Here is a 19,085-nt window from a genome sequence, read left to right as displayed (position 1 = left end):
AACAGAATAACTCAGAACAAAATGGTTGAAGATAGTAAGACGAGAAATGGAAAGCCATTTTACATGTGTATCAATTAATTCACATATATTGACATATTTAAAATTAAATTTTTCTGAGCAGTTAGTCATCATGCAGCATCATAGCAAATTTCTTTTATGGAATTTTACTGTGAACATTGTTTTAGAGATGTGGCCAACTTTCTTAAAATACCCCAATATCTTCAAATCTGTGATAGTACTTTTAATAGTGATCTCATTCATTGATTCTAATAACTTTGTCTACATTAGCTTACTGTGGTTCTAAAATAAGCTATGAATTAATTGGCTCTTTTGCCAGTGGAGCGCTATGCTTTTGGATACGAAGATCTTGATGCTATCAATACATTTCCACCCAGTGAATGAAAGGTAACAACAAATTTTCTTTTTATGCTTTGACATATCTTTTGTCTCTCTTTATTAACAGACACACTGTAGTTTAGAATATATTCAAAGGGAATAAGACTAAAAGAAGCTTCAAAAAGGTGGATCAGGTAATATCTCAAGATTCTGAGTTGTAGCAGAGGTTACCATGAACAAGCAGACATCTCAGAAGGTTGACATGAAAGTTAAGTATTTGTAGGTCCATATTCAGGCAGTAGGAGAATGTATAAAGAGCATAAAATCGAGTTTCCTCATTATCTGACCGCAAAGAGTCCAGAGCTGACCAAACCGGGTAGTCTCCATTTTCTTCAATTGCAGGATTAACCTATTGACCAGGCACGATACTTTGTTATTATCAATGTTTGTATTAATTTGGCCTTTTCCCTTCTAAATGTTGAATCACAATTAAGGAAGTGTTATAAATGTGAACTTTCAGTAACAGGCATAGATTTCTATGTTTCTGTCACAAGACACTGAAGCCCTTTTTGTCATCTAGAAGCAAGACTTATATACACCTTTTTTCACGAGTTAAGTTGATGCCTGATGAAGTATGTTATTTGAAATTAGATGGACAGTATACCAGGATCCAGCAAATTGGGCACACACTTGTATGTGTCCAAGGGACAATGGAAACACCGAGGACAGTTATTTCACTTCAGAAGCAGATCATCCTGGGGTGAAGGTTATAAGAATCTTTAATGAGTTACTTGTGGGTATTTCACTCAGGCAAGGAAAGAGGCTGTCCAAATGACTTCGAGGACTTATGATGCTTTTTTGTTTGTTTGTTTTTTGTCTGTCTTGTGATGGAGAGGCTTAATACAAGGTTAGATGCCGAAATTTTGTTCTTACAAAGTGAATGGTTTCAAAATGTATCACTCACTAGAGAAGTCACATCATTCATAAAAAAGACAATTGGAAGGTGAGAAAGTTGCTTACCTTGGATATGATCATCATGATATGCTCAAGAAGTTTTCTGTTTAGGGCCTCAGTGGCTTTGGCCTTGGATAGGATAGCATCAGGGACTCTTGGCATAGCACTGAGTTCTGTCACCAGGTGTTTCAGAGGGTCTTTCCAGGCAAGCAGTGTGTTGAGTATTATTTTCAAAAAGTCTTCAAACTGCATAACAGTTAGTGAACAATCATATTAAGATAAGTAAAATACAGAAGCATTAATTACACATGACTTTTAATCAAAGGACATGAGCTAATGCACCCATTTGTTATTCTTATAGAAAAGTACAGTTTTCTTGAGATGAAAATGATTTAGCAATGTGAAAGTTAAGCTATTAACCTATAGCTTGCCAAGATGAAACAGTTTACATAAATATCAATTTGTAATAAACTATATTATTGAACATGGTCTGTTTTCTGTCTGAAATTCTACCACCTTTCTCTTCTGTAAAGACCTTACAAATTTGACTGTTTTGCTTGTCCACGAGACCATAATGCCTTCTTAGGACTTAGGAGGTGCCCATTGGACCTGAGTTAGAAAGACTGATTCTACTGGTTTCAATTGCAAATCATTTAATTCATATTTACAACATCAGTAAACTAGGATACTTACAAGATACTCATTATTAATTTTAGAATATTAATACAAAAGAAACTTGAAAACAACATTTCATTAATAAGTATGGTTTCTCGGTCTACAACACTCCCCCGTTCCTCTGCTCCTCCCTCCCCCTCCTGCCTGCAACCTCAGACAGAACATAACATTGTTGACAAGGATAGCTGAAGAACAGAGGGGCTCATTGCATGTGTAGAAATCACAGATGAAATTTTGACCCTTCGGTATGTGTCAAGATTGTATACGCACCTCATGACTGATGTGAAATGTATGCTGTGTTGTTGTCTTTTAACTAATCCAGTGACAATAAGAATGAAGAGCAGAGCTGTAGTCAGTGGATAACATAATCGAAATATGAGAAGCATATGAAAGAAAGGAACAGGTGAAAGTATGGCCATTCAGGTTGCTGGGAGCATGAGTAAGAGTAGGGGCTTAAGTTGGATACGGCTCAGAATTCTATTATGACTGTGATTAATTGAAGCAATGACAATAAACCACTTTGTGACATTTACACAGGAGAATAAGTCTCCAGCACATTAGGTCTTCATCTTCCTCACCTTTCACTTTGTTATTTTTGTGTGACGTTTAAGTAATCTTTTGTCTGTTTTGTTTGTTTGTTTTTGAGACAGGGTCTCTCTGTGTAGCCTTGACTTTCCTGGACTCACTTTGTAGACCAGGCTGGCCTGAACTACAGATTTCTGCCTGCCTCTGCCTCATCTAGTGCTCAGATGAGCATGTGCCACTGTACCCGGCTTAAGTAATCTATTTGAGAGTAAGTTATGGCCATGGGTTAAAAAAGAGAGATTGTGACAAAATTTAAGTAGAGCTGCTGTGATGTATAGAGCATCTCATCACAACTGAGGAAATGATTTCATTCTGAGAATCAGTAGATAGCATTTTTAGGACTCCCTCGTATAGGTACTTTCAGTTAAGACACAGAAAAAATTGTAAAGTTATGGAGTTTGGGACACATAGGTAGATGTCGAACCAGGAGAAGCCTCAGACTCAAGAAGAGTTAAGTTGGTCATAACTAATGATGAGCATGTCAAAATGGAGACATTCTTAATTTATAAGAAAGACAGTTGGGTTTACTTATCTTCGGTATATACAGGAATGTGTTTTGAAAAATAGGTGCTCAGTTAAGCTCAAAGTGTTCTACAGAATTAATCAGTCAATTCCTTGTGTCCGGCCATTGCCAAAATAGGACCCTTTAAATGTTCAGTTTATAAGGACTCTGCTACACAATTACTTAATATTGAATTTTCTTTATAACATGTCAAGTGTATATGATGATTTTTACTTCACTGCTCACTCTGACTCATATGCCTGCTCTTCTGATTACCCCCTTCTCAAGCTCATAAGAACCTACACCATGGCAAGGCCAAGAGATTTTTCAGATGTTTAGATGAAAAGTTAGGACGTACAGAGGTTTTTATGACTTCCTCTTTTGTTTCTGGAACGCTGATGGGAGCAGTGTGGCAGTTGTCGGAAAACGTGGCCATTATCTCTTCACTCTTGAACAAATTTTTTCTCTGAAAATGTTCAAAATGTTTGAGTTAATTTCAATTTGAGAATTGAAAAGAATAGAACCGGTGACCAGAATATTAATGTATTTACTGGATAATGTAATCTTTACAAATAAGTGTTGCATGAGATCTAAAATTAAGAGAATGCCATTTTAAGTAATATTCTGTTTAAATCAGTAACCTCATTTGTCTTCTCTCCTAAATTTTTAGTCTTCCATCCCATTTTCCTACTTATTATTCCAATGTTCTGCCTCTAATTCCAAAATATACTATATAAATTGAAGAAAATCCTAAAAAAAAATTACAAAAGTAAAATCATGGAACATCTCATGAATCATCTTTCAGTATGATTTGAGGCCAAAGCCATAGTATTTACATGTACGTATAATTATTTATTGATTTTTGTTTGCTATTAGTTCAAAATCATTCTTCTTTTAGCTAGGCAATATAAAATTATTCATTTTCTTTCTATTTTTCAGTGAATATATACATCTATAGCACTCAAAGTCTTTCATAAATTCAGAATGGAACTGTGTTAATTGTAATAAAATTAGACATAAAAGGTGGCCATAATAAGCAATGATGAAATTAAAAACAAAAGGACACCAACTAACATTTACATATTATTGACCATATATTCAAAATATTTTTCTGGGGCTATTTTTCACCCAGAAAGGTATTTCATTTGGATTTGGTCTTGTGGCTTTCTCATGCAAGTTACAGTGCACCAATAATCATGGATGCTTTGGAGGAAGAAGACAGAAATCAGTGAGGTACTTACAATTCTCTTGAACATAGCTGAGGAGAAGTTGTTGGTGAACTAAAACAAAATGAAGGAATAAAATAAAATGTGAGAACAAACAGCACGAATCTATTTTATTGTAAATGCAAGACATATTTCCTCTCTCATTAGAGTTTTTACAAGTGCAGAGGCACATACTCCTGTTATTAAAGCCTTGCCTGTTGTATTCTTCTTGACTGACCTTGAAACACGTAACCTCCAGCCTATTCTACTTCTATCAAAGTCCTCCCACTGAATAAGCTCATTCACTGGAAACCTTTTAAAAAGCGACTTCTTCTAGCTTGAGGCATTTTTGAGCAGGCAATATATCTATTTCCCTTCTTGACATCTTGCAAGTTTAGATTAGTTCTATTTATTCTATTCATAACACATTTTTCTTTTGTGATATGAAGTATGCTAAGTGAAGATGCCACAGACACCGAACTGCAGCAAACAAGTAAGGAGGCCAGATTTCTTCACCAGCCACATCTTTTGGGTTTTATGCCATGACTTAAATTTAAGAGATGTTTTTCGTGTACGTATGCTGTTTAGAATAGTTACATATAAGCAAATAATTAAAAATAGTGAATAATTTTGTGGGTCTTTAAGATCTGAGACTGCTCCATTCTCCTTTTTTTCCACTTTTAAGTACTGTAGACTTTCTTTTATATCTAAAAATATATGAGGCATTTGTTGCATAATGCCTTCCATTAAACTATAATGCAGTGGCACTAATCAGCTGAAAACTCCTTTTGGGGAAAATCCATAGGTTATGCAGGTACTTACCAATTTCGAGCGCAGGTCTAAGGCAGCATCAGAGATGTTGCTAGAAAGTACTGTGGCATTATCAAACAGGATCCTGAGGGTATCATCACTGAGGGCAGCCTCACTGATGTTCATGGGAGCAGAGTCCACCATTTCCCACAAGAGGAGTTTTGACACGAACAACATCAGGAAAGTCCTGGCTATATAGAAACAGAAGGTATGTACAGCAAGAGCTATTCACCTGAGGCTTTAATAGTAATATCTCTGCTCGTTTTCCTCCCTTGTATTATCTGGCACTGTAGAGCTGTGGTAGTAAATAACAGCGCCTGCTGGGGAAATGCAGCTAAATAATTACTTTGAACAAATACATTGTTTGAGAATTTGATGACTTCTCACATCTTTGGATTTTCATCAAGTATGATTCTGAAATTTCCAAACACTTGGAGCTTACACTAATTGTGAGTGAGTCTATGGTTAATGTCTTAAAGCCTTATTTTGACTCTCAGCTGTCACTCTCTGCAAGACTTTGTCCTGCACTCAGTGGAAACATTGTGTCTTTACAAGGACAGCAAAAAAAATTTTTTTACTGTGTCTGTTACCTGGTAGGAATGAACACATCACTGCCCAACTCTCAATCATAAGAGTAAGAGACTCCTAGCATAAGAAGGATTCTGTGTGCTGACTCCACTTTCCTTGAAAGCCCCTAATTGTTTTCTTTGTTAACTTGCCATATAATCCTATGAGTCGAAGAAATTTATGTAATATCATCAAATTATCTTGATGAAAATGAACACTTAGAAGTATAACTGATGTTCTGTAGTTTTTTGATTGTGTGGTGGAGAATGCTAATTATCAAGAGTATGGATATTTTGCCATATGTAGACATATCTTATGTGTACCTTGGTCTATTATGTAGAATCATGTCTACAATCTTGGGGCAGAGTGTCAGCAGAAACTACTAATTGTAAATAACAAGTTTTGCCTTTCATCACATGGACCCAGAAGATCTATTCGTCTTGGTTTTATCTACTTTCCCTATCTATAAAATAACTAGCTTTAAATTTTGATGTTTTTAAATGACCAATATTGAGTTCATCATGTTTCATTTTTCAAGGGTAAACAAAAATCCAGGATGCTAACATATCAACAATGTACTTTCTTAAGAAGACAAACCAGGATCTAGAAATCAAGAGGCAAGATCCACCTATCTGAGGAGACACTAGTCTGAAAAACTTTTGTTGTACAAAATCTCTAATAAATAAATTGGAAATGTGCATTATAAATTGGGGGATTTGAAAGGCTTACTCGTGGAAAATACCTAAATTCAAATACTCAAAAATAATTTAACATAGCAAAAATATATGTAAAATGAAAACAATTTTATGTAGACATCTCCCTTTGAACACAATAAACTTATGGTCTCCCAAATTAAATTTATGCACAACAGATATTTATGTTTAGCATAAGAGTACATACTGCCCTTCCATGTATTATCTGAAGGATTTTCACAGTCTTAAAGGAGTACAAGGAGCCAATGATGTTAGTGTTTTTCTTTGTATAATCCAACTTATGGTTGTTATCCAGGATTTTACTTGAAAATATAGAAAAATGCAAATATTAACATATTTTCCATTTTTGAAAGAATATGTTGCATGTATATATTGTCAAATTTTTATAGATCCATTTTCTAGCCTTGGCTACTATGTCCTCAAATAGAAAACAATATTTAGTTCATTCTTTTCAAACCAGGACATGCTAAAGTTTTCATTCTGCATTTCCTATACACAAAATGTATAGACTAATGTGGTATCATTCCCACCGGATATCTCAATTTCTGAAATTCTGGCTTTTTGAGATAGATCATTTCTTTTTTTTTAATTTTTTAATAATTTATTCTAGTTACATCTCAATGGTTATCCCATCCCTTGTATCCTCCCATTCTTCCCTCCCTCCCATTTTCCCCTTATTCTTCTCCCCTATGACTGTTCCTGAGGGGGATTTCCTTCCCCTGTATATGCTCATAGAATATCAAATCTCTTCTTGGTAACCTACTGTTCTTCCTCTGAGTGCCACCATTATGATAGTCAGATTTGGGCCCAGGGGTCCCGCTCAAACTAAAGCACCAGCCAAGGACAATACAGGCGGTAAACTTTAAACCCCTACCCAGATTTAGCCAATGGACAGAACATTCTCCACAGTTGAGTGGAGAATGGGGTATGACTTTCACACAAACTCTGGTGCCTCATATTTGACCATGTCCCCCTGAAGGGGGAGACCTGGTGGCACTGAGACATAGATCATTTCATGTTGTATGTCTCCTGACTATTCAAGGTTATGAGGCTATATCATGGTTTCTATTACAAAGTGTTACTAATATTCAGTCACCTAAAATAATGCAAAATATCTCTAGCCACTGTTACAGGACTCCAAGCTAAGATTAATCCTCTTTAAGAAACAAAAACCTCTAAATACACTGTGTATTTGCTTCTAGAACAATGATTAGAAAATATTTCTCATATCCACTGGCCTTTACTTCTCTTGGTAGGCATTAATGATGTCCTACATTTCTGATAAGGAAAAACATAACACCAGAAGAGTAAACTGTCCGCAACAACTTTGCAATATAATGCAGTGCCTAAGATCACTGGAAGGAATTGGTAAACGGTTACTTACAGGAGCATGGTTGGACCAAGGACAAGGGCATCTCTGCAGAGTCCCAGCACGGGCAGCTGTAGACTCAAGGAATGTACTTCACTGCAGTCCTGCCTTCTACTGCTTCACTCTCTACCTCTTATATAGTCCACACAGTACCCCTAAGGCTACACAGTGGTATGAGGAAAAGGAAGCTTACTTCCCAAATCCACCCTCAGGGCTTAAGCAGGCTATTTGCATTGAGCCCTAATATAGTTCCATGTACACAGTTTACCTTATTTTTAGGATGTGAGTAAAATATAAATTATGCTGTGAGAAACTCCAGATATTTCTTTTTCATAAAGCTTGACATTAATTTCATGCTTTAGGTTAAAGCATGACATTGCCATCGGTCTTCAGTTTTTTCCTTCAGGTTCTTATATATTTTGATAATTTCTTCTGAAATGTTCAGTGAAACTTGGATGAGGGTCATATATATTTTATTGTTTTTAGAGCATTGGGACAGATAAAAGTCACCTATACTGAGCAGTTTTACTCTCATAAGTCTTGAACAACATCCAAGGAACATCGCAAATTGTTCGCTTTTCCGTATCAGGTACATAAATGTGGTAATTTACCATACAAATACAAATTTCTAGGATGTCATTTTAATAGTGATATTATATTAATTTAGCCAAACAGTATCCAAAGCCTCCATTTTTGGAGCTGGGAACATCTCCTGTCACAGATTTTCTTCAAAGCTTAAAAACAGCAGCGTGATCCATGCAACTGGCCTCAAAGCTAATTAAAACATATTTTATTTCAACTATAAACAACCATAGTAATAGAAAACAAATCAAAATATGTTCCTTGGTTTTTGCAATTATCTTAACCTGGTTAATAGGCTTATTACTAACATTTGCCAATGGTATCCAACATAGTGACATGGGGCGCTATGAAAGTCTGCACTCGGAAACCTTCTACCTCACTACAAGTCCAATTTACTCTTATGTTGTCAGAACATAGGAACACTTTATTATCTCTAATATTTGCTCTGGTTTATATCCAATGCACTGGCAATAGTCTGTTTGCATAAGGTTACCAAAGCCTCACTGGTGATCAACTCTTAGGAATCTAAGTAATGTGGCCTTACAGGTCCTCAGATAGTCTGTGGTTTTATAAGTACATTTTCCATCCATGACTGGTACCTGCTTTCATATTCTTGACTGTGGTCTTTCCTTTCCTTGTAAAACTTTTTCCAGGCCTGTAGGACATTATATCCTATCTCTGTATAACCTTTACCAATGCAACCTCTACAGATGTTCACCAAAACTGCTGAAGTCCCAGTGTTCCCTGGTGCAAACGAGTACAATTTTAATAGACTTCAGCATCAATTGAAGTCCTTAAAAAGCAACAACACTAATTACAACAGCAGCAACAACACCAACAAAACCACCTAATGGTCGGAGTGTCCCTTTTAATTTTTTCTTACATACAGATATGTTGCTTATCATCTCTCTATGTAAAGAGTTACAGAAAATGCCATATTTAATTCCAAATAATACACAGTTGCTTTGCTTAATATCCTCTCTCAACTTGCTTGATCTAAAAACATTGGAGACTATAATTGTTAGATCAGGACTGACACAAATGATGTGTAAATAAAATAAAGAAAAGGTGGCTCTTTAACAGGAGCTGCTGATTGTCATTTAATTGGAACGATAAAGAGTGGCAGTCTGTCCACAGGGGTATGGATGGTAGGCATGGGCCAGAGGGGCTTTGGGATGTTATGGGCGTCAAGCATTGGTGTCATGAAAAATTGTATCTGCAGATCACTTTTCCAGCAGTCTCGAAGTTGTAATTGCCAATAGAATTTGTTGTGGCCTTATCAGGGAGGTGGATGTTCTACTTGGAAGAAGGGAGGGAAATTTATTAGTATATATCTCACCGTCCACTGGGGTCCCTTTTCAGAAGATGGCAGTTAGTGTGAGCATGCCTTTAGCATAGGAGGTCATACCACTGCTTTAGACTTCCTTGGGATCTGGCAGCCTGCAGGTGTTAGTGACTGTCAAAAATTCCATCTCACCTTAGGGTTTAGCACCATTAGCACTTTGGTGATCCAAGTGGTGAAAAGGAGCCTATCTTGCTAAAGAAGTTGACCACGTTATACAATAAGTACTAGGTTTTTAAGAATGGAAGAAAGAAGAATGACAGCACCCTTTCAGCTTTTTCCCAAGCTTACAGAGATCCCTTGAGGCCAGGCAATGTGTGACATGTCTGTAGTCTCTGTAAGGAAGTTTAAAAGACTATTGTGTGGAATGATAAAAGTTGGAACTTAACTTGCAATATCAGAATGTGGGATACGTAAAATTCATCATAATCCTTACTGAAGCTGAAGGCATAGAGTAAAATTAGCCAATGAGGATGGCTGTATGTGCTGTAGACAATGTATTTGGAGGCTTTTGGATGCTAAGGCTCTTTAGAGCCAAGTTGATTGCATCATAACGCTAGCAATCAGACACAGATAAGGCAGAAAATTTGCTGATTACTCTGATGAGTTTCAGTATTCTCAGGCAGATAATCCCTGATATTACTAACTTTTGGAATGCAATTGTTCCTTTCCTATGTAATATCTTGAAAGTATATTTGGGGTTTTATTTTAAAGTATCTCACAGGTAAGATATTGCTTCAAGTCTCAGAACAGTCACTGGATTTATGATATGAGTAAAGCCCACATTGTGAAAGACTACTGTAATTCAGAGATGTATTCAACACATTTTGCTTTATGACAAGTTCATGAGCTTATGGAGAAAGGGTGTACAAAGTTACGGCTTGGAGTGTAATATTTGTCATTTTGATAGGGGGCTCTTTGTGAGAGAGAAGATACAATTCCATCTTTATATGAGCAATAGTCTCCTAGCAGATAAACATCTGAGGAAGATAATGAGGGAGATTCCATGCTGGTTTATCATACTTACATCCACCATAAGCGTGAGCACACCAGTCCATAGATTGTGTCTAAGACTGAATTTGAAGGATAGAAGTAAAAAGTAATCAACAAATAAGCTTAGCCTGATTCATGATTATAAAAATAGTGGAATCAGACACTTCATCTTCCCAGCCACAATGGACTGTGTTGCCTTTCAATGTAAGTCAAAAATATTTGAGAAACAAAAGTTCATGGTATTTTCCTAGGGACAAGGTCACTAGAAACTCAGGTTGTTACCATTTTCTATTACACGTTATGTTTTTGTAAACTTTATGGTCTATTGTTTATTTACAAATTTCATTGGGTACAAGATCTTTAACAATTGTAGGTCCATCAGATGTTTCTCATGCTAGTTCCATCTCTTTTATCTGTTGAAGAATGGAAGATGTTTGAGCAGTTTTGTAAGCAGTCATGATCTCTCAGTCCTGGCACACCTGACAAGCTCATTAAATTTGTAAGTATAAAGGTAACAGACATATAAAGGTGGGACTGCAGTGTTTTACTTTAGAATACCTCTCCTTCAGACAGCAACTTACCATAGACCACATTCATAGTCAAAGATACCTCCCAGGATCTCAGTAACATAGACTGTCATTTAATTGGGTTTCTAATCTGCTAAAGTAGTCAAAATGGGCTAAAATGTAAAAGGGATAAAGTGTTTCACCCAAAGACTAATATGGCAACATATATTATAAATGCTAACTCCAAAGGTAGTCACCAGAAGTCCAGCCCCCAACCTGCTCAGAGACTTCCTACTGAATCAGAGGTCACATTATCCATCAGAAATCCAGGCTTCAAAGACCAGAAAACCAAAGAAGAAAGAAAAACTAAGGAAAAACACACCCACCCAAAGACAAATACAGAAATCAGCCCATAGTCTCATAATTATCACATACTCAGATGTCTAAACTCCAGTGTAAGAACACAATCAACAATAACCAGGGCAACATGGTACCACCATAGCCCAGAAAACCTTTGGCATCAAGACTGGGATATTTTAAGGCAGCTGAAGTACACACACACACAAACACACACACACACACACACACACACACACACACACACACACACACACACACACCCTTAAAACAAATTTTATGATGATGAAAAAGGTCCTTAAGGAAGAAATGAAAAAAGTGGAGGAAATCAATGTATTTGTTAAAGAGCTCCAAGTAAGGCAAGAAGAATCAAGCAGGTAATGGAAAATTCAAGAGTTGAAAATGGAAATAGAAGCCCAGGAAATTCAGGAAAAATTTAGGAATTCAAAGAGTATTTATAGACACAAGCACTACCAAATGAATACAAGAGAGATAGGAGTAAATCTCAGTCATTAAAGATACAATAGAAGAAACAAATTCATTAATCAAAGAAAGTGTTAAATCTTAAAAATTCCTAACATAAACCATCCAGGAGATCTGGGACGCTATGAAAAGACCAAACCTAAAAATAATAGAAATTGAAAAAAGAAAATCCCTTCATCTGCTTTGCAATAATGGCCCCTATAATTCTTTGTGGCAGTCATCATTGCTGTCAGTGTTTTGTTTACTGTATACCCTACGAGCATATAGAGGGGGAGGAGGTCCCCCTCAGACACAGACATAGGGGAGGGGAGGGGAGTAGGGGGGAAGTGGGAGGAAGGGAGGAATGGGAGGATACATGGGATGGGCTAACAACTGAGATGTAATATGAATAAATTAATTAAAAAAATAAAAATAAAAAATAAACATGAAAAAAAGAAAAAGAAAATCCTAGCTCAAAAAGTCAGAAAATATATTTTTAAAAATCATAGAAGATGAGTTTACCTACCTAAAGAAAGGTACAAGAAGCTTACAGAATATCAAATGGATAGGCCTAGAAAAGTATACATGCAACATAATAATCAAAACACCAAGCATATAGAGCAACAACCAAAAACATATTAAAAGCTGCAAAGGAAAACGGCCAAGCAACATATAAAAACAGACCTATTGGAGTTACACCTTATTTCTCAGTGGAGATTCAAATCTAGAAAGGCCTAAACAAATGTCTCGCACATTGTAAGAAGATCATGGATGCCATCCCAGACTAATATATCCAGCAAAACTTTCAGTCATCATAGATGGAAAAAAGATATTTGATGACAAAGCCAAATGTAAACAGAATCTGTCCACAAATTCACCTTAACAAATAGTACTAGAAAAAAAATTCCAATTCAAGGGAATAACTACATCTATGAAAACATAGGCAAAAAATCTCATACCAGCAAAAACCAAAGGAGGGAAATACACATACACTCACAACCACAGTACTAACATCACCACCAACAAGATAAGAGGAATTAACCATCATTGGTCATTAATATCAGTGAAATAAATTTTCCATAATTTTCCATAGGCTAACAGAATGGATATCAAAACAGGTTCCATGCTTTTGCTGCACACAAAAAATGCACATCAATATCAAAGATAGATATTATTCCAGAGTATAAGGTTGAGAAAAGATTTTACAAGCAAATGACTTCAAGAAGCAACCTGGTGTAACTATTTTAATATCTAACAAAATAGATTTCAAACCAAAATTAAGCAATAGAAATGGAGAAGTACATTTCATATCATCAAAGGAAAATTCCACCAAAATGCTTTTACAAGTCTTGACATCTATCCTGCAAACACAAAGGGCACCCACATTTGTACAAGAAACATTCTATAGTTTAAATAACATATTGAACCCCACAAATTAACAGTGGGAGACACTGATACCATACTCTCACCAATGGACATGCCATCTAGACAAAAACTAAACATAGAAATAAAGGAATTAACAGAAATTACAAATCAAATGGACCTAACAAATATCTACAAAATATTTCACCCAAACACAAAATGTTGATGCTTACTTTTTAGGCTCTACTTTATTTGGGTATTGATGCCTCTACCTTCCTTTCACCAAACCCTTAACCATGGCATTAAGAAAGAAGCAATACCCTTTACTTCTCCCTGCTGTTTGTGGTCAATTGGGTTCTTTGATGGCATTACCAGTCTTTGTCAATAGCAAAAGCAGCAAGCAGTCGCCTTTGTACTCCTGTGTAGAAACACTTCTTTCCATCCACCACACCATTCTCTGGTCTTACCAAACAGCTACATGCCTCATGCCATAACCCCATGCCCCTCGTTTCCTCTGTGTGCTCTCCTGTTTACCTATCTCAGAGTTCTAGACCAGGAGGCAAGCTGCTACCCCCAGGTAAAGATCATGTCCCCATAGGACACAATTATCAACTGTGGACAAATTAAAGCCAAACTAAAATCTAACCCTTGGGATTAAAACAAAAACATACTTTTATAACATAGCTGCCTTTACAAAGAAACCAAAACTTCTAGTACAAAAAAGAATATATCTTTTTCTTAGCACATTATGGCACATTCTCAATAACTGACTATATATTCGGTCACAAAGCAAGCATCAACAGATTTTTTTTAAATTTATATAAGCCCTGGTATCCTATTAGACAATGTTGAATGAAAGCTGGACATCAACAGAAACAGAAACAACTGAAAGCCTACAAACTCATGGAAACAGAACAGCTTCCTACTGAATGAATTGAGGGTCAAGGCAAAATTAAAGCAATTAAATACTTCTTAGAATTCAATGAAAATAAATGCAAAATAGGCCAGAATTTACAGAATGCAATATAAGCAATGCTTATAGGAAGACACTAAGTGCCTTCATAAAAAAAAATAAAATAAAGAGACTTACTAGCAGCTTAGCAGCATAACTGAAAGCTCTAAGATAAAGAGAAGCAAACACATTCAAGAGAAGTAGATGGCAGAAAGTAATAAAATTGAGGACTAAAATTAATAAAATATAAACACAGAGAAAAACACAAAGAGTCAAGAAACCCAAGGGTTCGTTCTTTGATAAAATCAACAAAATTGTCAAATGCTTACCCAAACTAATTAAAAGGTAAAGAATATCCAAATTAAGAAAATCAGAAATAAAGAAAGAAGACATAACAACACACACTGAAAAAATCCAAAGAATTACCAAGTCATACTTAATCAAGATCAGATAAGCTATTTAAATGAACCTAACCTCTAAGGAATAGAAGCAGTCATTAAAAGTTTCTCAACCAAAATACAAACAAACAAAAGAAAAATAGAGCTAGACAGTTTTAATGCATAATTTTACCAGACTTTCAAAGAATACCTAATCCCAATACTACTCAAATTATTTCACAAAATAGAAACAGAAGAAAACTTGTTAAATTCATTTTATAATACTGTAGTCATCCTCATATACAAACCACACAAAGACTCAACAAAGAAAAAATAACAGACCATTTTTTTTCTCCCGAGTATTGATGCAAAATCTTCAATAAAATACCCACAAATGGAATCCAAGAACACATCAAGCATATCATTCACCATGATCAAATGGGCGTCATCCCAGAAAACAAGGATAGTTCAACACACACAAACATCTGTCTATATAATCTACCATATAACAAACTGAAAGAAAAGAACACATGATCATCTCATTAGATGCTGAAAAACTCTTTGACAAAAATCCAATACCTCTTCGTGATAAAAAATCTTGGAGATGTCTGTGATAAAAGAGACATACCTACCCATAATAAAATGACTTTACAGAAGGCCTATAGGAAAACATCAAATTAAATGGAGAGGAGCTCAAAGCAATACAACTAAAATCAGGAACAAGACAAGTTTGTCCTCTTTCTCCATAGCTGTTCAATATAGTATTTGAAGTTCTCTACCTAGGGCAATAAGACAACTAAAAAAGTAAAAGAGCAACAAATTGGAAATTGAGGAGTGAAATTATTGCGCTTTGCAGATGATATGATAGTATTTATAAATTACCCCCAAAATTCTCAGAGAACTCCTATAACTAATACCTTCAGTGACAAAAATGGATAGAACATCAACTCAAAAAAAATCAGTAGCCCTCCCGTATACAAATGACAAAAAGCTGAGAAAGAAATAAAGGAAACAATACCCTTCACAACAGCCACAAATAATTTTAAATACCTTAAAATATCCACCATGATCTAGTTGACTTCATCTAAGAGATGATGGAGTAATTTAATATAAAGAAATAGAAATACACATCCATTCCATAAACAGGCTAGCAGACAATAACCATAGGAGTATCTCATTAGGTGCAGAAAAGGCCTTTGACCAAATTCACCATCCGTTTATGATATAAATCCTGAAGAGACAAGAGATGCACGGGCATACCACACACAAAACAGGCAATTTATAACAAGCCAATAGCTGACATCACCTAAACAGAGAGAAACATTTCTGATAAAGTACAGAAAAGGAAAAGGCTATCTCCCCTCTAAAGTTGAGCTAAAAAATAAAATAAAATAACCAACTGAAGGCAATCAAGGTCATTCAAATAAGAAAGGTGAAATAAAATTATACTATTTGTAGATGGTATGATTTTATACATAGAAAATTATTTTTTAAAAGATTTATTTATTTTTATTTAATATACATTGGTGTTTTGCCTGGATGCATGGTTTTGTGAGGTTGTCAGATTCCTTAGAACACGAATTATAGACAGTTGTCATCGGCCATGTGGGTTCTGGAAATTGAACCTGACTCCTCTGGAAGTGCAGCTATTACTCTTAATCTCTGAGCCATCTCTTCAGCCCTATATATAGAAAATTCTAAAAACTCTACAGAGTCTTCTATAGATGATAAACACCTTCAACAAAGTATCAAAATATAAAATTAACATACAAAAATCAGACACATCTCTATATTCAAAAGGTACAAAGAAAAAGAACTTAGGAAACAGTGTCCTTCACAATGGCTACCCTCTCATGACACACTTGATCCATCCATCAAGGCCACACTTAGCTCCAACAATGCCACAATTCCTTTTACTTCTCAAGCAGTACCACTCCCTAATGACTAAGCATTCAAGTGTATGATTTGGCAATTTTTTGTCTAATTGATTTTTTTTAGTTTACGTTTTGCTTTTCATTTTTGTTCTTGTTTTGGTTTTGTTGTTGCTGTTGATTTTTAGAGCCAAGGACTAGGAATTTATATTACACAGATATGGAGGTAGAGCTATTCTGGGAAGAGTAGAGGAGGAGAAAATATGATTAAAATATATTGTATGAAAAATAGTACAAACTAAAAAAAAAATGATCAGTGCTCTTAACAGTCCCAGACAATATTTAAATTCCAAAATATCATTAAGCAGCCTTAACGTTGAGGTTCTAAGAAATCAAAGTGAAGCTATAAACTAGTATACAATGGCAAGAAGGTAGCATTTCCACTTCAAAAAGAAACAGTGTAGGTTTATCAAGGATACGTAAGATCAAAGCAAGACTGAAGTCCTCCACAGCAAGTAACATATCCTAAAGCTTTATATATGAAGACAAGGGCTTGTTTTGGAATGATCTGGCCTCAAAAAATACTATGGTAGCGTTATCACCTAACTTTGTAGCCCATAGTCTGCATAACCTGTATTGGAGCTGACCTACTACATGTTTTATTGATTTCCCATGAATCCGGAATGGCCAACACATCTGTACTGGATCCATACTTGAACCTCACCTGCACAACATTGAGAACATCCTTGTATGGATGTTATACTCGGTGTCAAGGTAGATCCCTTAAGCAAATCTCCCAATGAGCCATGCTGCAAGATTTGACACTGGCCTTCTTTGTATCAGTTTTTCCTAAGTGATTCTACATGTGGTCTATTTGATAGTTAATAGTAATCAAAAGTTTAGCTACAGAGAACTAAATAAGGTAGCAACTCCTATGTACTTTGTTGTTTCCAAAATTGTTTCTGTAAGAAGGAAGTGAAGTAAGCAGCAAGCTCTTTTTATGCTTTCTTTAAAGTGACTATAATTTTATTATGGATTGTTTAGGCACTAAATTTTAATATCATCAAACACATAGGGTAGCTACAATGGACCCTCAAACACTGTCAAACATAAAAAAGAGTTTCAATTTTAAGAGGCATCTGTTGTCTTACATATTAGACAAGCATATAAAAGAAACATAATTATACAAGTTGAGAATTTGGAGGTATGCACCATCTATTGATGAATTTATTTTCAAAATTCTAAGACCAGATTGGCTAAGTTTTGTATAAGTTGTCAGAAAGTAACCCATCTGTTTTCTCCATTCCAGAAGCATTGGTGTCAATGCATGTCATACCTAGAATGTAAGAGTTTAATGTAGAATATGCCACGGGATCATACTACATGATATTGAGAGTCTGGGACAAGTGAAATTTCCATGGTACTACCTGGCCTTTATACTTTCCAGATGTGTACTAGTTTCTTGTGTAAAGTGTCAATGTGGGATATGCTCAGTTAAATGTAATTCAACAGCAGGTCAATAGAGGTCCAATAGAAGAGTAACTGTTACGGGTACAGAAAACTACCTTCTTGCTAGATTTCAGCTCATCTCTACAAGATGGAATTCATTATTGTTACTGTCAGTCAGGCTGAAGACTTCTGGAGACTGAATAGTCTCCAGTAGACAAGCCTGGGCACTTGTTTGATTAAATGGGTGTGGTGTCTTTACAATTTACCTTCTAAGTTTTTGCACCTGTCTTATCTACTCCGTGGATATCAGCAAAGACCCATGAAGACTATTTAAGAAATAGTGTCTAATATTATGGCCTGGTTTGTTGAATAGCCAGAAAACATTGAAATTCATATATAAACACACCAGATATTCCACGAACATTGCAAAAGAAGTGGAATAAATTAATAAGAATCTAAAGCAAAAGGCAACATTCTGAATAAGTAGTTTCTTCTAGGTGTGACACTTCCATCAGTCTTTAGAGAGCAGAGATTCTGTGGACATCTACAATGTCACATAAACCTATTCCTGCTCTGGGCAGAAGCCAAACAGCACAGATATAAATCTGTCACTGGCAGCACTAGTTAGACTGTTTATGACCTCTATGAGGGAGTAACAGGATCTGCATCTCAAATCCCAGACACCATGTCCCCTGTCTTCAAGCAGTATGTAGCCTTCGGGATTTTGTGCTACACTGCATAGGAGGTAGAAAGTTAGCTGAAAGTAGGACTCTAGTGAAAAGAGATTTCCTGGATCATCACCAAGCTACATGGCATGACTTGTCAAAGATTCCACTGTGTTGATGCCATTATGCTCCTTTAAAATTCTAGCCATGTTCTAAGTACCTGTAAGTGTTGTGTTATCTTTCCATGTTATGCATGGATAATGAGCAGCTTCAGTTATATCCAACATGAGGTTTAACATGATCCACCGTATCTTCCACATTTCTTCTTTCACTATTACAGAAAATAAGGAGAAAAACTCAGAGATCCATGTGAGCCATTCTCTACATTTTTTCAGCAAAACTGTTGAAGTAGTACACTGGTTCTTTCATACTACAAATTGTTAATGACATT

General features: G+C 35.7%; 1 protein-coding gene across 1 annotated transcript in view; it reads right to left on the bottom strand.

Moving 5' to 3' along the window:
- The window catches only part of LOC311605854 (prolactin-7A1-like), a gene marked incomplete at both ends in the record, with an annotated part of 70,856 nt that extends 63,094 nt beyond the window's left edge, over positions 1-7,762 (bottom strand). The window contains one exon of the mRNA XM_084796711.1: positions 7,732-7,762. Within this exon, the coding sequence (XP_084652837.1) occupies positions 7,732-7,762 (31 nt within the window). The remainder of the gene's footprint in view (positions 1-7,731) is intronic.
- Positions 7,763-19,085: the final 11,323 nt, after the last annotated feature.

Source organism: Acomys minous (genome assembly GCF_964271855.1).
Source record: "Acomys minous genome assembly, chromosome: 9".
NCBI classification, from domain to species: Eukaryota; Metazoa; Chordata; class Mammalia; order Rodentia; family Muridae; genus Acomys; species Acomys minous.
This window is presented reverse-complemented; position numbering and strand designations above follow the sequence as displayed.